General features: G+C 39.6%; 2 protein-coding genes across 4 annotated transcripts; both read left to right on the top strand.

The window, feature by feature from the left end:
• The first annotated feature begins 1,301 nt into the window (after positions 1-1,301).
• On the top strand, positions 1,302-16,098 carry LOC144647079 (uncharacterized). Of its 3 annotated transcripts, none has more exons than XM_078506823.1 (5): positions 1,302-1,408; positions 5,469-6,569; positions 9,513-10,298; positions 11,157-12,221; positions 13,554-16,098. In XM_078506823.1, the coding sequence occupies exons 1-5, from the start codon at positions 1,378-1,380 to the stop codon at positions 14,180-14,182; spliced, it is 3,612 nt and encodes a 1,203-aa protein (XP_078362949.1). In that variant the 5' UTR covers positions 1,302-1,377; the 3' UTR covers positions 14,183-16,098. The 3 variants fall into 3 exon arrangements, with proteins under 3 accessions (XP_078362949.1, XP_078362950.1, XP_078362948.1); XM_078506824.1 differs by lacking the exon at positions 1,302-1,408 and adding an exon at positions 1,765-2,910 and having other exon boundaries at positions 5,469-5,648; XM_078506822.1 differs by lacking the exon at positions 1,302-1,408 and adding an exon at positions 1,765-2,910.
• Positions 16,099-17,193: 1,095 nt separating this feature from the next.
• Positions 17,194-24,112, top strand: LOC144647080 (uncharacterized). The gene is made up of 2 exons (XM_078506825.1): positions 17,194-18,319; positions 21,182-24,112. Exons 1-2 carry the CDS (start codon positions 17,407-17,409, stop codon positions 22,492-22,494), a joined length of 2,226 nt encoding a protein of 741 aa, XP_078362951.1. The 5' UTR covers positions 17,194-17,406; the 3' UTR covers positions 22,495-24,112.
• Positions 24,113-25,414: the final 1,302 nt, after the last annotated feature.

Below are 25,414 nucleotides of genomic sequence, written 5' to 3'. Positions count from 1 at the left end.
TATCATTCAGTAGTTTGTTTTGTTATCCCACCAAGCGTACAAGTGTTCTAAACACTGGCTTTCTACTTTCTACGCGTTCTCAATGAATTTTCTTTGACTAACAGCGTCAAAATACTTAGTCATTTTTTAAGCTTGACAAGGGGGTGGGGGGGTTAAAGAAGGGGAAAGTACAAGGAGTGGGGGTTGATTATTAGAGGGAGGTCGGGATGGAGGGGACAATTATTAGAGGGGGCGATTATTTTAAATATTTTCACCAAAGAGGGCAATTGGTTGTGATTCAAGGAAATACGGTTCGTCCGCTAGCCCGTGTCTCCTTCGCGGTCAGTGATTAGGAACGGACCATTTCATTTTTTTAGGCAGGGGGAGGGAGGGGGGCTGCCCAATAACGAAAAAAATCTTGCACAAGAAAAGTAGGAGAAAAAAAATCGTGCACAAGTAACCCGGCGTATCCAATCGAACGTTCGGTTATCGAACCCAATCGAACACCAATCGTTCGATTGGGTTCGGTAATCGAACATAATCGAACTCACAATAAAAATTTGGTCAATCGAACAAAATCGAAAGTTCGATTGCCAAACAGTCGACAATCGAGCAAAATCGAACGTTCGATTACCGAACAGTCGACAATCATACTCAGTCGAACGTTCAATTACCGAACTCCTGCTTGTTTATATTGCGGAAAATTTTTACGGTGCACCGTCCGTTACTTATAAAGAGACGGATTCGGATCAAAATCAAATCGGATTGAGTTCGATTGTGTTCGATTGGTTCGAAAATCGAACTCACAGCAAAATAGATGTTCGATTTTGTTCGATTACCGAACCCAATCGAACGACTGGTGTTCGATTGGGTTCGATTGATTTTTGGTTCGATTTTGTTCGATTGGATACGCCGGGAAGTAACTAAGAAAGGGAAACAAATCAAGCAACAAACATGGATGATGCAAAAAAAATCTTGCAGAAAGTAGTATTGGTAAAAAAAAATTATTGCAAAAATTAAATGGTCTTTTCTTCACAAGAAGTTCAAGGTAGAAAATGAGACGATTTTTTTTTTACGTTGTACGCAGAGAACGTCAGTTCAGAATTAAGCCGCAAAAGATAAACAACGAAGAAATACCGAACACCCAGGGTGGCCAGAATGGTTCTTCGGTAGAAGTCTGGCAAATGTATGTTATAGATATGATCATGACAAGTAACTTGTGGTATGACCAATCCCAAGAGATAGGAAATAACGCATTGTTTTGACCCCCCATAGAGACGTGCTTTGCGGTCCGCTAAAAAGACGATTTCTTGCTGAAAGTCGGTTAACTAAAGAGAGTCTCAAGAGGAAGGAATTTTCGGTTGGACGGTTGGAGAGATTTTTAACGCTTGTTTGGCTATGGCCGCGTGTGGAGAATCGTCCACGGAAGGTAAGCTTAATTGAAATTTTTCCATTGATTTTATGGATTTTTCCACGAGGGGAGCAGACTATACGAGCCGTAGATGTGACCTTTCACAACGTGTTGCAGTCGAACCGGAGTCGATCATGTAAAGGGAATTTTATATAGGCATTGGGGGCCGATGCAGCTTACAAATGCATTCTATATCTTCGATTTCCTTGATACTTTCAAATTATTCACCAAAGTCGTAAAACAGAAGGATTTTTCGACCGCAAGTCAAATCCGATCATTAGAAATCAAATCATTGTTTATGCACATGGTTTTCCCGCGCGCGGGCACTTTCCAAACCGAACCATCCCGCAATTCCTTGCGCGCGGGTGGTGAAGATTGGCGTTCGAATGGCGGCGCGTTGAGAAAGCTGCAAAGAACGATTATCCGTTCTGAATTTATTTGGAAAGTATTTCGCTTCGTCGATAGCTGTGGGTTTTAATTTTTCAACTGTGCTGCCATAAAGTTCTCCGATTCGCGTTGAATGCTCCAGTTGCCTTGAAGACGTGAGGTGAAGAAGCGACTGATGGATTAGAAACACGAACGAGCAGATCGAAACGATTTACAAAACTACTTCGGTTTTGAACTCACAATGTTTCACACACCGTTGTGCCCGAAAGACTGTGAAATCAGGCACCACTATGTTATCAATTCACTGCAAGCCCTGGCCCCACGATTCAGTTCATCGATGAATGCAACGATCTTCAGCCCATCTCGTGTCACGCGTGGCAATAACAAAGATGACTTCAAAAAACAGGTCCATAAACTCCTCTCCACCGGCTGGAAGAAGAACAAAAATGTCCCAGAAAGTAGCAAGCAATTTCAGTTACCCCTGCTTCACTTGGCGAGCATGTTTGGAAAGTACGAAGCGGTCGATTGGTTGTTAAACGATGAAGGATTCGATGCGGCTCAAAGATCTTCCTCATCAAACGAAACTGCACTTCATTTAGTTGCTCGCCACCTTTACAAAGCGTTGCTGTCAGAATCAACGCGGCTAGAAAACATGAGCATCAGTGCGAAGGTCGCTAATTTCGAGAAAGTAGTTTCGATGCTGATCGCGAAAGAAGTGAGTCTTTTCTGGGCAAAAGATGGCTTGAATAGAGAGACACCTTTTCATATTCTCGCCAACCATCTTGTCCTCGCCAATTCCGCGGAGGCCGACTCTGAAGTAGAAGATCAGTCCTTGGCATTCTACTCCAAGAGTTTTGATGTGATCTTGAAACTTCTTCTTGCTGAAGAGGACGCCAGATTAAGCAGAAAGGATATCGTGCAAGCTCTGAGTGTTAAGAACAGTGATGGGGACACTTCACTGCACATTCTAGCTAAGGCAACCAAACATGGGTACCGAGCACTCAAGTTTCTAGTGAAATCCCTGGGATCTTCTGAGTTGATGAAACTCAAGAATGGAAAAAACCGCTCAGTGATGGACATCGTGAACGAATGTTATCCTGGCCATGAAAAGGAGTTGCTTATGGAGGAAGAAGGTAAAAATGGATTGATTATATACCCTTTACATTACCAATGCCAGCTATATCAGGGGATGAAGGGGGAAGAACCTCCTGCCATGTACCTCTTTCTCCTGCTTCCTGTACCTTTTTCTCCCACTTCCCACCCCTTTTCACAGTGGTTTTTTCCAAAATATAACAAAATTTTGCGTGATTATATCAATTTCTTCTGGTTCCCAACACCTTGGGATTCCTGTCCCCCGCCCTCTCTTCTTCCAGCTCATGCCCCTATCCCCTGGGCTCCGGCCCTCCTGACCCCTCCACAGCTTTGGTGGGCTTATTGTAGTGGAACACGTCGTGACGCTTATGTAACTTAGCATTAACCAGTCAAAACCGGTTAGGACAGAAAGCATGTAGAGTCAAGCAGTCAGCCATGTTGTAAAATATAGTGTAATAATTATTAAGTGTAAGCAACGACTCTTCCGTCTACATTATAAAGTGGGGGGGGGGGGGAGGGGGGTAATGGCAAATTTGAAACTTTGCAAGATGGCAAGACTGGTATCTTTTCTGCAAGCCTGAGACTTTTTTAATCTTGCAAAGAAATTGAGTGTCAAAGATGGTTTCAGTTATTTCTCTGAGACCCATGAAATTTGACCCAACTTAAATCTAAACTTTGCAAGCGAAATTTTGAAAGTTCCTTTTGCCACCCAAACTGGGGGAAGCCATTATTCAGAGGGAGGACTTGTACAGGTGTAAAATTGAAATCCTATGCAAGAACCAACTTTGATTCTGATGAGGGATAATCCGATATATTGTCAGAAATCCACTCTTATTTAACATTTTGATCTGCATTTGACTTGCAACCTTATTCAATTGGCTAAGTATACTGTTCTGTGAAGGCTTTTAATAGTAAGTCAATATGGAAAAGTTGGAGGAGAGCTAATTCCTATAGGGTCTAAGGTGACGTTCATTTATTAGAGTATGGGGGTTTGGGGGGGGGGGGGGGGCTGTCAAAATCATTTAGAGTGGCTTCCAACTATTACGACAAGTCCCCCCTCTCCATAATTTGCCGTATGTGTTTTTCAGAAAATATAGCTTTTCCTTTGGTTTTGCTTTACTATGCTAAGTAATTGGTTTAAAAAAACTTGTGCCACTCTCTTGACCAATCAGAAGTAAAACAAAAGCCAATAGCAACTTGCTTGCTCACGCTTTCCTACATTTCAAGCCCGATATGTGCATTTGCTTTGCGTTATGATTGGTTACTGGATTGTCTGTGTCCTTTGTGATTGGCCAAATTGATTACTTTGAACGTGTTTGATATACTCAATTAAGAACTGCTCTATCATCATCGTCATTATTATTTCAACTAAGCCCTGGGTGATACTTGTGGTTTCAAATCATGTACTGTACAATGTAACACAAAACATGTAATTCTTTTTATTTCTGTATCTATCTTTTTTTTTCTAATAATCAATAAAAAATTATTAAAAAATTGTACAGTGTAACCCCACTCAACAGACACCTGCTTAATACAGACACTGGGTTTTTGCAAACAGTTTTATTTGTCCCAACAAAAATCTCATGCCATTTTTCTTACATTAACCTGCTCAGGACAGAACTGGCTAATACAGACAGCAGACACTTGAGTTACAAGCTCTCATACATGCACAAAGAAAATCTCACTGTATAGACACTGGTTATCTTAACACTGTTTATTCTCATCTGTCACTACTACCTGCTAATTGTATCCTGTCAGAAAATGAAAGCTTTCTACAGGTTAAGAAAATTTTATCAAATTCATGTTTTCATATAAATTATGATGTTACCATGTTTGAAACAAATGAAAAGAAAATCAATTTTAGTGTGTGGCATTTGACTAGGTGAAAGAGCACAAGGTTTCTCTAGTTAATTTAAGACATTCAACATTGATCTGTCATTTTGAAATTTAATGCTTTAGTCTTGTGTAAAAATGTGTCCATGATGTTTATTCTGTTAGTCATCTTAATGCAGACACCTGGATTATATGGACACTTTAGTGTGCCCTTTTGGTGTCTTTGTTAACCTGGGCCTGGTTGTTCAAAACTCCTAATTGTCGATTAAAATCCCTAACACCGGGTTAGTTAATCGGTGGAATTGAGAACGTTGTTCAAAGCCCGATTAGAGGCGTGATTAGTTAATCGGCGATTAACGGTTAGTACTTGGTGTAAAACCACTTGACTGTATTGTCTCGCTATTTGACGATTTGTATCCCAAAATGCAATTCTCCTTGAATAAACACTGCGATGGTTTCCAATATGGCGTCCGCAGTGTTGCATGTGGTAAAAGGAAAACAGCTGTGGCGACGTAAAACTAACTATGAAAATAATCATGTTTCCACTCGCATTAAATCATAGTGATGACTAGCATTTGAACAATTGGTTTCAGAGGTTGACCTTGGATAGAACTTCTGTAATTTTGCTTCTGTTCTCAAACCTCTCAACTTCTCAAAGCAATTTTCATTTCCCCTGCAGGTTCAAAAAATCATGATTCTACTGTATTTCAGCAGTAGATTCAGCCGTGCTATGCTAATGTCTTGTGTATTCTCTTGATTGTTGTAGGTAAGAAGAAACCTAGAGCTTCAAGCTCTGGTAATCAAGAGGAAAGAACGGTGGATGTGGTGCAGTTCCTCAATCACAGTGCTTCAAATGCCACAAGTCTGTGCAATCCTGAACCAGATCTAGACCATGACACAGCAAAGCGTAATGAGAGATGTGCAATTCACACAAAGCACTTTCCAGGTTTGTGTTCTCCAGATTGCTTTGATACCATGGCTGCAGTCAGCGCCATTTTAGGCACCCACACTCCTCTATGTAAGCCTGACTGTGATCTTCAGCATCACATATTGACAAGTGCCGTTTTCAGCCCATCCGTTATGTTCCGTGCTGACAAGTCTGACATTCCCTTGACATTCAAGTTGTGCCTTCAGACCTGTTTTAGAGCAGGCTGGGATCGGCACATGAACGTTCCTGATCCTCAAGATAGTCTGCGACATCCATTGCTACATTTGGTGTGCATGAGTGGAAATCTTCTTGCTGCAACAAAACTTGTGCGAGAACTGAAGTTTAAACTTGATGTCCTTACAGAGAGTAAAGAAACTCCTCTTCATTTAGTCGTTCGGCACTTTCCCCTCACCCATGCAGATAGCAAGAATATCAACTTCCGAGCTATTTTGAACTTTCTCACCAACGAAGATCAAGAGATGCTTTTCAAGGCTGATCTGCAGGGAGACACGGTGTTGCACATCTTGGCCCAATGTTTCAATGAAATAACAACAAAATTGGCAAAACCGGGCGATGCACCACCTGATAAGGCGGCTCTGGTCAAGCAAAAGAACTGTTACGTTAAAGCATTAAAGGTCTGCCTGCACAAACTTTCAGATCTCCAGTTGAGCAATAAGCTCTGTAAAAAGCAAATTTGCAAACTGGTACACGACAGGAATCTTGCTGATAAAACAATGTCAGACATTCTTCAAGAAGGTCCAGACAGAGTCATGGCATACATACTTGAAATGTATGCCAAGGAGATGTTGCCGTATTGTTTTGACGACGAAAGACAGGATCTGGTTAGCAGCGTCTGCCCATCATCCTGCCCTTGCAGTGGTAAGGCAGTAGCATCAGGAAACCTGGTTAGTCAAACAACACAGGATTGTCAAAGTGAAGGTAATTACTTGTGGAATTTGTGATGTTCTTGTTGATCACAGCCAGTCAACAAACCCTTTCTACATTAGTTTTAGTTTGCATATATCAAGGTACAATGGAACCTCGATATAATGATATTCTTGATACAACGATGAATATTCTATGTCCCAGCAAAAGTTACAGTAAAATGTATGGGACGGAACCCTCATATAACCATTCTCGATATAACAATATTCCCGATATAACGATGAGTATTTAGTGGACTGAACGTAAAATCCTCCCAATATAACAATATTATCAGTTCACAGTCACGATTTATTTGAAAAATATTGAATTTAATGCAATAATATTACAGTTATTGAGTGATCTCTAACCTTTCTGTAAAAAGCTTTGTACGATGATATGCAAAAATGATACTGTGTTCTTAGCCTCTTTATCAAACTTATTCTCTTTATCCTTCTTTTATATGCAGTAAAAAGTACTTGTTTACCAGTAGGTTTACCCCAATATAACGATTTATTATACATTAGAATTACTTTGAAACATGTGATTGGTCGAAAGCATTTAGTCAATATACAGTAGCATGTGAACTTGACATGATAACCCAATATCTGCAGCAGATATTGGGTTATCATGTCGAGTTCAAAGTCCGCCTAGTTTCCAAGCCCCTCATCCGTGTAGTGCTGTCAAACTTTCGAAAATATGGCTGAGCGATTCACCTCCGTTTCCGAAAAGGAATTGAAAGTTTTGATCGAGAATAAATATTCTAAAAACACCAAAAGAACAAAAAACAAGTGTAAAAATTCTAAATGATTATTTGAGGGAGAAGAACCTGGAGGAGCCACAAGATAAAACCGCTTTGGCCAATGTTCTGAAGAATTTTTACGCCGGCGCTAGAAAAAGTGATGGCAAATTGTTTGAAAACGTATAATAAAACAATTATTGAATTCGGTTTTTGCATGATATCGTGAATTATCAAAACCTCATGTCTGTGTTATCTGCCTCAGCCTTTGGCTTCGGCAGATAACACAGGCCTCGGTTTTGATAATTCACGATATCATGCTCAACCTCATCCAATAATTGCTTAATATTTTCGGTTGTTTTTTGGCCATATATAACGATTCCTCAATATAACAATATAATTTTTACTGCTCCTTTGGCATATCACTATATCGGTTTTCCACTGTACTTGAATTTTGGTATGGTTTTTAATCTGTTCTGCATGGGAAGGGGAAGGGGTCCAAGTTTCAGCATGATCAAGGAGTACAAGTTTAGTGCTGGCCAGAATTGCTGCATTGTTGCTCTCCACCTAGGAGTAAACTTGGTACCAGCATCACATTCAAGTAATTCCTTAGTATTAGGTTGTGCATAATTTTCTTTGCATAATTAGCATGCATGCATATTCAGAAAAGGCAGTATCTTCTTTATGGCTGAGCTTGCAAGAGAAATCAATTGTAATTTTATCCTTAATGAGTGTGGTAACCTATCACTTTCTTCTGTTAACCTGATTCTTGGAATTGCCTTCCTTCTATTGATTATGTAATGGATATAAACAAATTTCTATTGCAGAAAAATAAATAATCAATAGAAAAATGAACTTAGCCAAAACTTAATAATGGTAGTGGTCACTCGGGCTTGAGATCACTGCAATCTAGGAACAAGTTGAATCAATGTTGATTAAAAATGTGTGCCTTTATCATGAAAGATATATTTTATTGTTCCTTAAAGTTGACATCTATTGTTCTATTTACTTTATTCCTGCTTGTTTTTGCTCTCATTGAACATGAAGTGAACCGTGAAAATAATATAAATATTTCTAATTATGGTGTATAAATTATACAAGGCACCTGAGCTACTAAATAAGTATGTGAAAATTTAGGTTCTTTTAAGATCAACAACCAATACCGTATTTACTCGAAAAAGCCCCACAGCACTTATTAAATTTTTCACGACTCAAGTGCGGCACTTATTCAAGGCCAGCAACTATTTGAGAGCGGCACTTATTTAAAATTTGGACGCCACAAGGAATCTAGTCTTTTACAGTTATTGAAAATAGGGTCTTCTGATTGTCAGTATTTGTCTCTTGCTGAAGAGAGAAGTGGTACTAGCTGCCCTGGCAAAGTTTGCGGCCTTCACAACATTTACAAATGTATTTACAATGTATTGTAAGAATGTTGGTGGGCGGTAAAACTATCACTTTGAACTGCAAAACATTGCTTTTGATGGAAAGAAATGTCCAAGTTTGTTTTAGAGTTGCTTTGTAGTGCTGTTTTTAGTTAAACAGAATTCCTCAAATACCGGTATAGGTAAAGTTTGAACAAAATCTATTGACAGTTTGATTTGACGGAATGACCTTAAGACATGGTGACAAAGCACAGGGGGGTTAGCTGCAGTGGGCTAACATCCCTCCAGAGATGAGTGGCAATTAACTAACTGCTTCATGCTACAGAACTCAGATTAAGCCACTAAGCTCCAAAAAGATAGTAGCCTCTCGTCTAATATTTCACCTGGAATTCATCTGCAGCTAATGCTTAGTTTTCTGAAAGTGAAAGTGAAGGTATCAAGGTTTTAATCTTAACAAACAAATAAACAACAAAACTTTATTCATACAATAATATTATTTACAATTTTTTTTCACTTCCTGCAATAAGCCTAGCTATTCGAGGAGGTGAAGATGAAAATGAAGAAGAAAAATAAGTAAATAAATATTCTTAACATTGTTTACACACACTGCCAAAATAGTAAGGTGTCGCTGTTCACCCTTGCCTTGCTGATTTTTTAGAACAGAGGACAACATATGGACGTGGTCTTGAAACCAAACAATTGGGAAGACAAGGCAATTTTAAATAGATCAAATGACACAAATTACCGCAAATTGACAACCACCCTAACCAATATTTTATCTTTGCCTAGCTTTTTGTACTACAGTGTAAGTAGGGTTTTAATCTTATTTCTCTTTTGCAGAAGGTGACAGCTCTGAAAGTCCTGCTCAAGAACCAGTGTCATCTTCACAAAGTCCCCCTGGTAATGATGACCATAGTAGTGCAGAAGTCTCGCAGCCGCAGACAGCTCCTGACCAGCCTATACAAGTGCAAGTGGCACCAGCATGTTCACCACCTAGAAGGCCCCAAGCCCAGGTGCGTAGCATTCAAGTGATAGGACAAGCAACGGCAGGGAATCCTTCTCCACAGACAAGCGCTGCTGCACAACCTGTACAGCACATTCCAATCGTCTTCATCAAACAGGAACCAGTTGACGATGAGCATGACGCGCAGTGCTTGTTTTCCAACAACAGTCAGAGACAAAATGCTTTCATCATTCATACTGGCCCTGCTGTCGCATCTCCAGTTCAAACCCCTTCACCACTGCAATTGCTTGAGAACAGTGTCATTCAACTTGGTGACACCCCTCCATCAAACCCACCATCACTTGGCCAAGGTTCCCAGGCAGTGACGAATGCAGCTTCAAGTAGTAATCAGCTGTCAGCTGCTGGTACTCAAACCACAGCCTTGCTACAACAAAGAGCACAAACGTTGAGGACACCTAGTGTCAGTCAGCAAGGAGGACAAACAACAGTGGCACCCATTGTCAGCCAGACATCACTGAGTCAAACTGGAGCTGCTGCTGATCAGTCAGGAAGACAGGTGTCGCCAAAGTCAAAAGGAGTGCAAAGTAAACGAAAATCAGCTGAGTCAGTTCAAGAAATGGCATTGAAAACGCTTAGCAGATACACTACAGACTACCGGATCGGTAAGACCTCTTTATTATTTTTAAGTTTTATTTAAATGATAATACTGGATTTAAGTGTTTAAAAGTTAAGGTGTCTAGCATTCTAAGAAATTCTTTCTATAATGGGGCTTTGAGACTGTAATTTGTATTTGTGTCCCCCTGGTTAGACAAATTTTATATCTTTGATCTGGAGGAAAACACAATCATGTAATCTGTGAAGATTGCTGAATTGTCCTTGAATACATGTAGCCCTTAAAAAATGTCTGAAGTCTGAATGAACCATATGCACCACTGAGGCATAAAAATCCCAAAAGACACAATTTTCCGTAATTTGCAATTTACAGCACTTGTACCAAGGGATGCTAGGCCTCGCCAGCAGCGATTTGTAATTAAATGTCTGAGATTCTAGCCAAAAAGGTCCATACTGATGATGAAGTCCAACAAATCCTTGTAGTATTTGTGAATGGTTGTTGCTTTGTTGTTGATTTTTGTCCATAAGTGCCAATGTCTAAGTGTAGACTTACCTACAGGTTTGTTAAGTTCAAGGTTTTTAGGGCAGCAGGGCAGGGGGAGAGGTACAGTCAGCTCTCTCTAAGACAGACACCGTCGAACCGGCTCCATCTGTCCATCTTAGAGAAGTGTCTGTCTTATAGGGAGTTAAGTTACAGAAAAATGACTGAAAAACGGCAGGGATGGGACCAACACCAGGTGTCTGTTTTACAGAGGTGTCCGTCTTACAGAGGTGTCCGTTAAGAGAGAGTTGACTGTATTTTTGCAAGAGGGGAGCTAATTATCAAATTTTAGAGTTTTCAACAAGGGTCTGGTAAAAAAAAAATGTTCTTGAAAAAATTGTTACAAATATCTTTTTCTATTTTTCAGAATTTCAGCACACACCATTTTGTGATAAAGACTGCAGCATCGACCACAACCCTCTTATCCTAACACTTTTGAGCACCTCAAATAGACTTATTTCTCGAGGTCCAGTGAACAGTTTTACGACGCTTCTAGAAACCTCCAAAGCCAACTTCCTTAAATGCCTCAAGAAGAACTTTGATAGTGGTTTTGTGAAATATCTTGACATTTCTGATGATTTGGGTATTTTACAATACCCTTTGATTCATCTGGCGGGAATTTTCTTCAAGTATACAACCATAGAAATGTTGGTGCATCTTGGTTTTGAGCGAAATCCACGTTCACAAAGAACAGGCGAGTTTCCCTTACATTCAACATTACGCCATGGCTACAACACTGGTTTGAAGCTATACAAGTCGTTTGCCCTTAACAGAAATTTCGAGAAACTGTTTGCCAAAGTGTTTCTGTCATTTTCCAATGAAACAGATATGATGGAGCTCCTGTCGCAGCAGGATCAAAATGGAGACACACCATTACATGTTGCCGCTAAAAGAATGATTGAGCGGCCAGCTCCAGTCACAAGCTCTCCAGATGTCGTCGCATCAGCAGTTCCTGATTCAACTCAGGAATGTGAGTCAAGCAGTTCCAAAAGAGGAGAATCCAATGATGCTTCTCAGGTTTGCAAACTCAATCACTCCACTGAGCAGCATCGGAATCGAGCAGAGTTCTACATACACTGCTTAGGGCATATTCTCAAAAGGCTCCAGGAAGTCGCGACAAAGAGTCGTAAAGTGGACATCAACCTTGTAAAACCCGTATTGTTAGTGAAGAATAATGATGGAGAAACATTTCTGCAGATTTTGTGCAAGGAGCACCACATAGCCAATGTCGCCATAACTTCAGTTATCAACCGATTTCCCCATGTGGCTTTTATCAACTGTGTAAAGCAGTGTGTTCCTCAATCATGTTGGCCAGCTGCCTGTTTGATGTCTGTTTTTAAAGATCAGAGTGCATCTACAACAAGTGGTGTCAACCAAAGTCAAGCTGTATCCTCCCCCATGGAGTTGTCTAAACCATCTGACAAGCAATCAGGTAATATTTTGAACATTTTTGTTTGTTTGTTTTTGTGGGTGGGGGTGGTTGGATGAGCAAAGCAAGCTTAAGGGGATCTTCTCTCCCCACTGTCCCCTTAGCCCCATTCTTTTTGCCCATATCCCCATAAGTGAATTGTTCCACCACAAGTTTTCTTACTTGACAAGAACCTTAAAATTGGGCCTTAAGGAGGCTCACTGCACTTTCCAGCTCTTATAGGTTGATGGGTCAGTGCTACAAACATTTATAAGTGTAATTACCACAACAAAAATGGTATCAAACAAATGCCCAATCATTGATAAGCAAATTTTGATTATTTTCTTGATGCCACTGGTAACCATAGCAACGGTATAACCTGTTAAAAACACCCCTAGCTTACATTAGCTTTAAGTGCTTATACAACTCAAAAATGAGTCCGGTTGTTGCCATATTTTGTTATTAGCATGTTAAGATACAACTTTTTGCAAAGTTAAAAAAATCACCAGAGCAGTTTCAGAGCAACCTTAAATTTTATCTGAAACTGCTCTGGAGAATTTTTTAAACTTTGCAAAAAGTTGAAATCGGGGATAAAATTACAGAGAAGTACATCCAAGGGAAAGGAAAATTGGTTTGAGAAAGACAGTTTTAAGAAACAGAGGGTTTGAGAAATCAAGATTCTTTTGCAATTAATGCATTTCCTTGCATTTAGTGAAAGTCTTGGGAAAATTTTCATGCAACCAACACAGATGTCTGAGATATGACTTATTCACAGCTCATTGTGGCATGCATGTGATATTCTGATTTAATCATGGGAGCCTCCAGCCATGCAGCCCATACTACCAGAGCTTATCCCAGTTTCTGTAGCATGGGAAAAAAGGAAAAAAGATCACTATTCACTATTAAGTGACTAGCGATATTTTTTACTCCCCCCTGAATGGGATGCTAGTCCATCGAAGGGTTACCTCACCCAGCATTATTTTGCTGGTACCCATTTACACACCTGGGTGGGGAGAGGCACTATGAGAGTAAAGTGTCTTGCCCAAGAACACAACACAGTGACCTTGGCCAGGGTTCGAACCCGGACCGCTTGATCTGGAGTCCGGCACGCTAACCATTAGGCCACTGCGTCTCCCATTCAATCATGGGTTTCTTGTAAATCTGTGTTTGCCTGCCAGTATTTGGACAGGAAGACTTGTCAAAGAAAGAAACACATAATTTGTCATGAAAACAATTGAATAGACCAGGGAATGTTTTGTTCTTAGGGGAGGGGCTTAGGTAGCTCTGCTAGGTACCCCACCCTTTGTTAAAACAATGTAAGGGGCTTAAAATTTGTTGCACATTTATTTTATACAGTTGCACGTCCTTCAAACCCAGAGTCACCTAAGCCATCTTCAGATGTCAGTATGACACAAGTATCACCAACTCCGTCTACCACAGCTTCCGTGAAAACTGTAGGATTAGAGTCAAGCTCCACCCCCTTAGCAGCCACACCCATACAGAGAGGTGCAGCTGTAGTTCCACCAACACCGGGATCCAACCCAAGTGACCTTCTCGATTCTGTGCTTACACCCGTGGTGGCAAACCCTGGACATGCCACGTTGAGACCTAACACCAAACGCAAGATCATCGAGGCCCTGAGAGAAGACTACACTGAGAGGTTGGAATTGGCTGTGAAAGGGAGGCATGAAGTCGAGGAAGACATCCTCAAACACAGGTCGAAGACAGGGGAACTTGCAGTGGTGATAGCGAAGAAAAGAGAGGAAATGGAAAAATTGGAAAGAGAGCTTCAAGTGTTACAGAAAGAAATGTGGCACAAGAACCAAGCCGTCCAGGCTCTGGAAAACAGTCTTGATCAGTTTACAAAAGAGGAGGAAGAACTACAAAAGAACCTGGCTGTTCTCCAAGATGCAGATCCAGAACCTCCAACCAAAAAGAGCAAAACCCAGGGAAATGACAACTCTGATGAAGATACAAGGATGTAAAAGGGTGGAGCTTTAGGAAATATTGTATAGCATATAATCATTTTTACACTGCCAATAGACCTTGTGGTCATAATAGTTATGAGGTACAGTGTATTATCTTAAAAGCAAGAAGGATTTGTTGTCAAAATATGTTGACATGGGTGACAAGGTTTTGTCTAAGTAACTCCCTTTAAACTGGTTTGAAGGGAAGATTAGAAGCTCAAATTAAATGAAATCTTGATTGTCTGATCATGTCAACAGTTCATCCAACTTTTCCCTGTGACATCAAGAAAATAAACCAATATTATTTTAGCATGATCCCTAACATTATCAAGCGAGAGATTTTTTACCAGAGACTTGTTACACATCATTTCTCTTGTTAAACTGACCTGGCATCACATTATATCCTTGGTAAGTGTCTCCCCCACCCCCATGCCCCTCAGTACATTGAAGGTGATTTTGTTTCATACAAACTGGTCTTAATTAAATGAATCTAGTTATAATGTCACATTATGCATTGAAGAACTGTAAAACACTAGGACGCCACTGATTTTTAATATTTCAGAACATTGAGGCAGGTTGCAAAATTTGAGTTCTGTTGCTAAACAGAAATCAATTAGAATTGAGCATCTAAGCAGAAAACTGTTTTAGCACTTTGTTTTTAGATAAATACATCTGGATTTTTTTCTCTGATGCAAATTTTGGTACTAAAGGGATTTGACCTTATAGGTTTTCGTATGGAACAGCACAGTTATACATTTAATCATTGCATTAACATTTAACATTCCTTCCAAGTTGGTCAAAATTTAATCCCTACTCATCAGTTTATAGAGCGATTTTCACTTGAGTGTTGAAAGTAATTCACAGTTGCTTTGATTTGAAATACTATGGTTAGTGAATGGTTTAAAAAACTCTTGCCACTTTCTCAACCAATCAGAAGTAAAACCAAAACCAATCGTGACTCGTTCACATACGTTTTCCCGCCCCTACGCACTCAAAATGTACCAGGTAATTGCTTTGAGTTTTTATTGGTTCACTGGATTGTTTGTGTCCCTTGTGATTGGATGTAGTGATTACTTTAGTTTTAAATTTACAATCCTCAATCGAAAAACACTCTATACAGGCGACAGTGTCTTAAGAGACAACAGGCTTACTACCAGCTTTTCTGTCAGTTAGGTTGCAGGTATACTTTGGTGGTGTAAGAAAACTTTGTTCTGATTTCAGGGTTATGCCTGGTAACATATTATTTGCTCACCTCTCACATGAACCTATTGCTTTGGGAAATGGAATTGTACAAGGAAACAAAACTGTTCTGTTACTAGTTGGCTAAAACCAGAAAAAATGTATATACTTAATTTAATACATCACACGAACCCTAAAGATTTTAAGTATAGTTATGGCCGTATCATGTAGCAAGTTGATAGCAACTGTCATAAATTTATGAATATTTCTGTTTTAGGTGACGTGGAAACAAATACCAATACCTATTTTGGTTGGGAGCCAACAATATTACTTACACTGCCATGCAAATGAAAGTTATGTTGGGGGTCATTGCAGTAGTTTTATTGTAAGAATTAAAAACTCTTTTGAGAACTTTCCAAAATTGGTATTGGTTTCCACAATGTTAAGCCATGTTTTTACCATGTTAATTTTAATATAACCTTCCATATTACTGAAAGGCTTTAGTAGAAACAGTATTAAAAAGGTTTTAGAAATTTAATTAATGTTAGCGTTAATAAAGGATTATTTAATTCAAAATTTCACTCCAGTTTCTGATAGATGCTATAATTATTGAACTGGAGAAACAAACCTGTGACTTCAATAATCACTTCTTTTTGGTAGGTTTAAAGTAGAAAATGAAGTACCGGTAGTTTTAGCTGTATTTACACTAAATAGGCAAGAAAAGATAAATTAAAGGTAGTTTATTATCCAAGTGAGTTGTTAGAATATGTTGTCTCTTGTCATAATGTATTACCTCTTTTAACCCAGAAGCAATCAAATTCTGATTTTTCATAAAATATTGATACAAGTCAAGATATTGAATAGAGCAACTGATCATTTTACCTGCGATCAGGCGTTATTTTTCTCGCGGAGGTGTAGTCAACGGAAAAATGAACTTCCCTTCGCTGCGAAAAAATGAAAGCCTGATCGCAGGTTACTGATCATTAAACGAACTAGTTTGATAAATAAACACATTCTCCCAAAATTTTCTATACCAAAATGTATAAACCAGGTAGGGAGAATTTGAGTGTTTGGGCTTAGAAGGGTTTATAAACTGGTATTACCTACATGTTAGTAATCTTTTGTTCATCTGGTATGAAGTTATTTTTTTTTTCTGCCATTGAATTTTCATCTGCAATTAGTTTCACCATCCTCTGTAATTCCTTGTGAAACTTGCTGCTATTAAAAATTAAATCATTATCGTTGCATCACATTGTTTTTCAGAACAGTCAGCTTCCAGTAAGCGGTCAAACCGGTGCAGATTTTTGTACTCATAATTTGATCCCCTTTGTATATACCTGTTAATGTGTCCTTGGGGAATGCATATTGCATTTGGCTTATTCAAGTATAAGGTGAATTACATGTATAACTATACTTTTCAGTAACTTTTAATGCGATGTCAGAGTGAACCAAAGGTTGTATTTAACAGATGGAACAATGGAATTGAGTGGTAGATACGGGTAATGGAAATTTCGGAATCAGTTTTATATATATATATATATTTTATAATCACACCTGGTAAATTGATTGTGTTCCGACCTTGATGGCTAAAAATATTGGCATTATAATTGAGACCAAAAATCCGATTTTTACACCCCTAGGCTAGACGACGAGCATCCCTGCCCCTTTCACATGGGAGTCGCCCCCCCCCCCCCCCCCCCCCGATGTTGTTAGAACTCGACTCGAGATATTTATAAAATTTCTTTTATTTTTTTAATTTTAATTTTAAAATTACAGATTCTTGTGTTATAATCTTGTTATAATCTTAAAACTGTTTTGGTATTAAAAAGCTAGAACTTGTTATCTTCAGCCCGGAGGGAAATTTCATCCCTTTTGAAAAGGGGCATTTTCTGGTACTCTGACATAGCACCTCGATTTGGAACACAATGCAGGTCACCACTGGGATCCCCTGGGGGAACCCTTCTGTCATTCATTTGTGCGTGAGTGTTTATTGTCGAGCGTAACAAGCTTAGGACTTTGGACACTTTGACTAGAGCTTGTACTCCTTGGCTTTTATTTGTGTCATGAACGACGAATCAAAGTGTCATACACCGTTTTGTCGTAAAGATTGTGCCGTCGTTCACCATGATTTGATCAAAGCTCTGTGCATTGAGAGGAACAGAAAGGAAACCTCGTCGCGTTTTTCATCGAAATCGCACGTTCTTCTCAGGCAGTGTGTTCAGTTGTATGAACAAAATGGATGGGATCGTAATAGCGCTGTTCCGGACTGTTTACCAGACCTAAGACATCCTCTGTTGTACTTAACATGTGCATTTGGAAAGCACCGAGTTCTGGAAACTCTAGTGAAGTTGGATTTTGACGCATCTGTGGTGACAAAAGACGGAGCGAACGGCCTTCATGCTTTGGTCGACCATTTCTATCGAGTGGGAAATATGAAACAGTGCGGTGGTTTCATGGCGATCGACAAGAGACTAGAAGTCTTTGAAAACGTAGTGAACACTCTCTGCTCCCGAGATCCTAAAATATTCTCTGTAAAGGAAAAACTATACGGTCGTACCCCGTTACACATCGCTGCTGAAAGTGTAGTAAACACCAGTCGACATGCTCGGGTCGATGGACGGTGCGACCCAATGAAAAGAACGAGATATTTTCAACGCTGTTTAGAGGTAATGTTGGGCCATCTTCTTGAACTCAAAAGCAGCTCTGTTCTTACTTATTCTGAAGTGATGGAAGCCGTAGCGGCCGAAGATAGCGAAGGAAACACTATTTTACACGTTCTCTCGCGGAGCCGTACGCTTCCCGGTTGGGAGTCCATTCAAAATGTTTTGAAAAATTTCGTGGACAGCGAGTTCCCATTGAAAAGAAACAAGCATTCGAAAACGGCGTTTGACGTACTCTCAACTTTTAACGTATTCATGGCGAGGCAGTTATTTTATCCGAGCAATGCTGATGGAAATGTCATGGAAAAAGTGAGAGGTAATTGAGAGCATAAGTACGTGTACCTTTGATAGTTGTTTCTTTGTTTAATCCAAAATCTACTAATGATTTTGCCTTGTCAAAGAAGCTCTTCCTATTATTAAAGGAAGGCCAATTGTAATTTGTCCGTCCATCGACTTCCTTATGAAAACACGATTCTCTTTTTTTGCATGCTTTTTTATGTAAAAATTTTTTTTAAAATCGTTCCAAACTTAAATTTAATATATTCACAGACCTGTCAACCTGTCAGAACTGTAAGCCCAGGTTGTTTACCTTTTACAGAAATATTCCAGAAATTCTGGTTGGGACGAAACACAATGTTTTTGTTCATTCCACTAGAAAAAATATGCAAGAAGCAGGTAGCCCCATTTTCCCAGCTGGGACATTCTATATAAAATTTCCGTTTCTTTTAATAATATTACACCCTGGGCGGTGGGGAGGGGGGGGAAGGTGCCGCTGGGAATTTGAAACCCTTACCCTATACCAGACCATGTTCAGCTGGTTTTGCAACCCTAAATCCCTTCCCTATCACATACTTGCTTTTTTTTTAGAACTGTAACACTATCGGTGTTTTAATGGAAAACCATCTGTCAACAACAATGTCATGATGATTTTATTTAGATTTAGGAAAGCCTCTTTCTCTTCTGGCAGTTTCTATTTCTATTCTGGACTTAATTCGTCACACCACCATTCAGTTTCCTGGCAAATGCTACCCTTTTCTAGACCAAAACTCTCTGATTTCTATGCCCTATTCCAGACTAAACTGCTTGAAAACCATACCTTTCACAGCAGCACATACCGTATTTTCTCGATTAAACGCCCCCGGCGTTTATTTGAATTCAGGAGTTTTTTCAAGCCCTATGTTTCTAAGAAACGATTTTTATTCATTATTTTTGGCAGCTTTATAATTAGACATTGTTTTTAAATCATATTAAACCTTTAAAAATTGTTTAAGGGGTTTATTTTCAAATACAACTTGGAGACCCGGCGTTTATTCGGGGCCCGGCATTTAATTGAGAAAATACAGTACCTATATAGCTCATATATGGGAGTGCTATCCCTTCCCCCCCCCCCCCACCCCCCCCCCCCCCCCCGTATTACACCGGTTCCAGGTAGTTTGGTTTATACAGCCATGGCAATAGAAATGAGAGGCTCTTCAGGGAAGCTTCAAATGGAAGACACTCATTCGTAACAGAAATTCCCAACTGAAATTTGTGGAATGTTTCTGTATAGTTAACAATATTTAAAATCTCTGGAGTAGTGTTTGTATGTGGCTTGGACTATGACTAAGGGCTGGTTTTCTCTTGCAACAGCGTCAGAGTTGGAATTGTAAATGGGGTCGTAAAAGTGCTTACAACCTAGTGAAAATCAAAAAATTGGAGTAATATGCAAAGTTATAAGCTCAACAGATCGGGGTCAGAAGAATCAGAACCTTTCCATTTTCATCTGATTCTGCATATGAGTCAGTTGCTTATGATCCAGTGAAAACTAGGTTGTCAGAGTCACAAGCAGACACAGAAGAACAAACCAATCGCAATGCTAGCTCCCAGGCCCTCTGAGTACTTCCTTCCTGCTTGCAGCACCAACAATACTGGGCCGGGTTGTTCAAAGCCCGATTAAGCTAATCCAGGATAAGCGTGAAATTTGATTTCAATTTTATATACTTTTGTTGAGGTTTTCTGTTAATATTTTCTGTCCCACAGTTTTGACATGGACCAATCTCAAACTTAACAAAATATTAGCTTTGGGAAACCCTTTAAAACAAGAGAAATTTTAATCTTGATCATCTTTTAATCCTGGGTTAGCATTAATCGTCTTTCGAACAACCCAGCCCAGGATTATAAGTGATTGAGTCATAAGCAGAATTGGAAACTGCTACAAATCCATCAAATTGAATTTCACTAGGTAGTAACGCTCTACACTTCTGATTATTCCTCTGACTCCGTTGCTAGTGAAAACCATTTTTAAAGGGGCAGTATCACAAGTGTTTGTGTAAACTATATATGATAGAATTATGATGGTGTACTAACTCATTAAGAAAACAACCCTCAGGGCTCGAGACTAACGGAAGCCAACTAGCCAAAGGCTAGTAAAAATGCAGTTTTGGCTAGTAGGTTTTGGCCTTTCACTTGCCAAAATGGCTAGTGAAAAAATCAGGCATTAGTGGCAAGAAACCGCATTTATTACAATCGTCTCTCAGAGAATATAACTAACAAGTAAACTGTTGACATTATAGAATGTGAAGCTTTAAACAATCTAGTTGACAAAAACGCATGTAGATATACAATTTTTATAGTGAAGAACATAAGCCCAATTTTGTAAGAAGAAAAAACATGAACATTTAAGGAACATTTTACGGCTCAAGGTTTAAACATTATCGCACATTGTTTTCACCCCCCCCCCCCCCCCTAAAAGAAGAACTATGCTTTAAAATTGTGGCTAGTAGAAAATAAGTTTTGACTAATGAAATCAAAGTTGTCACTAGCCACTTGGCTAGTTAGCAAAAAAGTTAGTCTTGAGCCCTGAACCCTTGAACAACAAAAGCGATAAATTCATTTTCCAATTTGAGAATAAACCATTCTCAATGGTTTTTAAGTGATTTTCTTCCAAGTAACACTGTCAAACTTAAAAACATTGGCCTGATGATGGTTTAAAGTTTTACTTTTTGATTCCACTTCTTCCTTACCTTCCATAGCCATATCACTTTTTGGTATTCAATTAATACCAGCACCTTCATTGAATTTTCAATCAGCACTAAATCTTTGTGACACTGCCCCATTAAATGTATGTTTATGGGAGGTATTTGTCTACAGATGTGTCATTTGGCAGAGGTTAACGTAACTAACAAAAGTCTCTTTTCAGATACTTTTGTCAATTCACCACCACTGAACTGTAACCTTCCACAAAACCTCGAAGCCTCAGTTTCTGCTGTATTCCCAAGATCGGCCGTCTTTGAAAAAGATGACCACAGTGCAGACATAACAGTTGAGGCTGTGTGGAGTCAGGCTGGACAAGTTGATGGATCTCCTTCAAAGGTAGTGCAGCATGGCTCTTCTATCAAGTCTCTGGAGTCTGTTGTTCTTGCGCTACGTAACACAGCAAGGTGCACACCATCTACTTCTCAAGAGACTAGCACAGGGAGCCCAGGTTTGTCCTCCCAACACAATGGGTTGCCTGGGCTGTCTTCAGATGTTGTTATGTTGAATGGCAAGTCCCAAGATTCTGCAAGGTTGGACTCCACATCAGAATGCAGAGATGTCAATTCCTCTAGTTATGTTAAGAGTGTATCTGTTTCTGTATTGGCAGCTGGGCTGCAGGCCCAAACCGATGGTGTTCCAGTCTTTTCACCAGGTGGCTTGTCAAACGAGGATCCATACCCTGTTTTCTTGCCTAGTTTTTCGGCACCAAGGTCAGAAACAAACTGCAAGGAATCAGCCCCACCTGAAGAAGCGAAGCAAGAGGTTGAAGTAACATTCTCCCCTTGTTCTGTTTCTCCATTATCTCAAAGTAATTTAGAAATGGAGAGTGCTGCTGTTGCGTCACCATCAACTCCAGATTCTTGGATGCCAGGGCGTGAGAGAGAAGAAGCCACTGCTTCTTCCCCTGCTGCTTGTGTCGCATCACAAAGTGCTACCAATGGGCATTCATCGTCACATGAAGATCTGGACACCACAACATCAAATGAAACACAGAAGGATCATGGCTCAGTTGACATTGCTGAAAAGGAACAGGCATTGCAGGAGAACACAACAGCATCAACATCTGGGAATAGTGCTTTTTTCGATTTTCTTTTGACCCAAGGAAGTGAATTCAACCCTGCCATGAAATTTCAAATAGTTGAGCTGATTAAGAGTGAGTTCGGAAAGAAGATGACAGCTTTTAACACAGAGATCTGCCAGACAGAAACAGAAAAGAGAAACTTGGAGGCAGAAATTAGAAACTCTAAACTTAAACTGCAACAGAAGGAGGAGGAGAAACTCAGATTGTTTGCAGAAATTGATCAACTCCAGAAGAACATTGTACAAGCAACGGAGAAACACAAAACACTCTCGCAACAATGTGTGAAGTTAAAAGACGAATCTGAAGCTGTGAAGCGGAAGATTTCATCCTGTGAGGAGGTAGAGAAAGAACTTTTAGGTAGCCCTGCTAAAATGAAAAAGATAGTGGACAGGTAAATATTTATGTTTATATATTTTAAGGTTTTGCAAAATGCATTGTAAATAGAAAAAATTTCAAAATCGGTAACTATATAATATTAAATGGGAAGTTGATGGAAAGTAGAAATATTTGGTCCCCTTCAGCAAAAGATCATACGAGGGCTGATGAATGGTAAAATCTGAGACTAGCCGCGATGCCAAGTCCCTTGTTTGAAAATACGACTAAGTGCATAGAAAACCATTCACTGGACTTGCATGTATTAATTTGCACAAGGCATGCAAAATTTGGTACCACTTCTAAAATTTTGCCGATAAAAATATTATTTCCTCAATTCAATTTCATCCGAGCCCCCAGTCGTTAAAAGAAGGATCTTTGTATGACAGTCTGGCCTAGTGTGACTCCAATTAGTTTGTGGATAACTACTGCTGGTATATCAAATTAGATTGCAAATTTGCTTTCTGGTTATGATCTGTACTGTACTATCAGAAACAATTCCTGCTTGTTTTACCAAGATATAAATACACACTTCAAAAGTACTGCCTTTAAACATACCAAGTTAACAGAAAGATGTACAAAATTTTAAGTTTGTTCTAAAAGCTAAGGTTTGTTTTAAAGCCCGTGTTTGATTTTCAGACCAGAGTTTGTTGTTGGTTCTCGTCCTTGCTCCAAGGGTTTTTCTGCGGCTTCTGTGGTGGTGGGAGCAATTGCCCTAGCCAGGAAAACTAAATTTCTAACATAGTGTTTGATTTTGCTGGGCTATTTCTTGTAGCTATATTGCAGTTTGCTCCCGTAGCGGAGTTTAGCAGAAATTGTCCCCCAGACTAAAAATCCTAGGTACGGCCCTGACTTCTAAATTCCAATCCGTTGGGGAATTGAAGACCATGGCAGTTGTCAGTCTTATTCCACTGTTTCTCGCAACAAGTCAAGTTTGGTTTAAGGTCACTTCAGTTGTTGGGTCATTAATATCAGAGTCGCTACTGTTTGGATTTACTAACAATGCAAAATTTTTTTGGCCCTTTCAGATGGTGGCTTCTTTCAGGGTTGTTACTTTCGAAGCATTACTGACAGTAAATGTCAGGTTAACTTTGAATTGAAAACATTAAATGAAAAATTAAACCTTTATTGCATGAAAAATTAAAGAGAATAATATACCAGTACTTTGGACACAAGACTAGTTATGTCTTGATTTGAAGCAAACTTATCAATGTTATGACTAGTAAGTCCAAAGATGACAGAAATATTTTAGGTGCTTTTGCATGTATATATGAGTTGTATTTTATATCTTATAGCCTCTAGATGCTATTTCTTATATTATTCCCTAAATTTGGGATTTGAACATTATTATTAATATTATTTTAAAATAAAGATTAGAGGCATTGTTATATATTCTAAGACTATCTATTTATAAAATGTTTATGTTATAATAAGTGAAACATGAACTAAAGCATGTTTTGCACAGTTTGTAAGTTACTGGTAATACTGTATTTATATGCCAAAACAACACTTTGAAATAAAATTATACAAAAAATGTATTTAAGTGCATACCAGCCTTTGTATATTTTTATGACAACCAATGTAGAAATGTTATTCTGTGTTGGAAAAGAACAGGCCATTTTGCGCACTGGGTTTGTTTTATACTTGTTTATTTTGGAGTCATATATCATTTGCCTCTTTCCCCTCTTTCCCTAGTGATACAGTGACAGCTGCTTCCTAAATGATTTTTTTTTAATTTTTTAGTCTCAAGCTGAAAATATTATTTCTTGTTACTAATTGCCACACTTGCTCTTAATGTTTTCCTCTGAGAATTTTGTGAAAAGGTTACAAAGTTACATAGACATTGTGTTGTTCCAGAAGATATCCATACCCCTCCCCTGGAAGGTTTTTTAGTTTGAATCCCCCCACCCCTCTGGAAATTCCAGTTGAGCTCCATACTTTTCTTTAAAAATTTTGTCTTTTGAGACCCCCCACCCCTTCGGAATTTCCAATGACATTCCATGGGGTGGGTATGGATATTTTCTGGAACTACACATTATTACTGAAGTTGTGTTCTGAACAAGAATGAATGTTGTGCTGTTTTGTTTGTTTTTTTTGTTTTGGGAATATGTGCAGTATTGTTATCATTGAATCCCTTACCACGGAAGGACTGAGTGGAGCCCTCCAGGGTGTTACTATCCAAACATTTGGGTGGGGATACTGCATTCTCGTCCCAGAGCCGCTAAGCTGGCAGAGCCTGTGCATGAGAAACAAGTGGCTCTGGGGACACATGATTTGATTGGCTAGATTCGAAACACCCTTTGTTAAAATCCTGTCAATCAAATCATGTGTCCCCAGAGCCAGTTGTTTGTAACCTGAAATCATCCCTCCCTCCCTACTCTGCTGCTGGGGGGGGGCTGCTGCTTCGTCGGTCGTTTTGGTTTTTTGTCTGGTCGGCATACTCATGGCGGTGTGGACTGTGGTTGTCGTTTTCCGGCTCCGCGCGCAGCTGGTATGGCAGCGGTCACGTCTGCGGGACGGTTCTTTTCTCGTGCTGGCCCTAACCAGATTTCAGTGTCTCTCTGGCAGATGGTGGCGGCGTTTTGTTCCTGGGTTTTGTTGTTCTCATTTCCAGGATTGGTGTTTCGCGCTCCTTCTCCGCTCTTGTCGGTGTTCCTTTTGTGTGTGTGCGTGGGACGGCATCTGTACAACTGATTATTGTTGCGCGCTCTCCTTGCTCTACATTTGATTTTTCTCCACGGCGATGTCAATTTTTCTCGCGTTTCCGCCGTGGTCCGTCTCTTCCGCCACTCAGTGTTTGCAGTTCGACACACATTAGTTTTTTGGGGCGCTGGCGGCCGTCATGTTCGGCGTTCTTTTCCCTCTCTTTTCGTAGCGCCTGATCGCAGGTTAGTTGTTTGTGGTGCACAGGCTCCGCCGGCTAAGAGGGACAAGCGGCTCTGG

The sequence above is a fragment of the Oculina patagonica genome, chromosome 3 (genome assembly GCF_052425735.1).
Source record: "Oculina patagonica isolate OP01 chromosome 3, crgOcupat, whole genome shotgun sequence".
In the NCBI taxonomy this organism is placed as follows: domain Eukaryota; kingdom Metazoa; phylum Cnidaria; class Anthozoa; order Scleractinia; family Oculinidae; genus Oculina; species Oculina patagonica.
The sequence above is the reverse complement of the archived record's forward strand: the minus strand, read 5'-3'. Positions and strand labels throughout refer to the sequence as shown.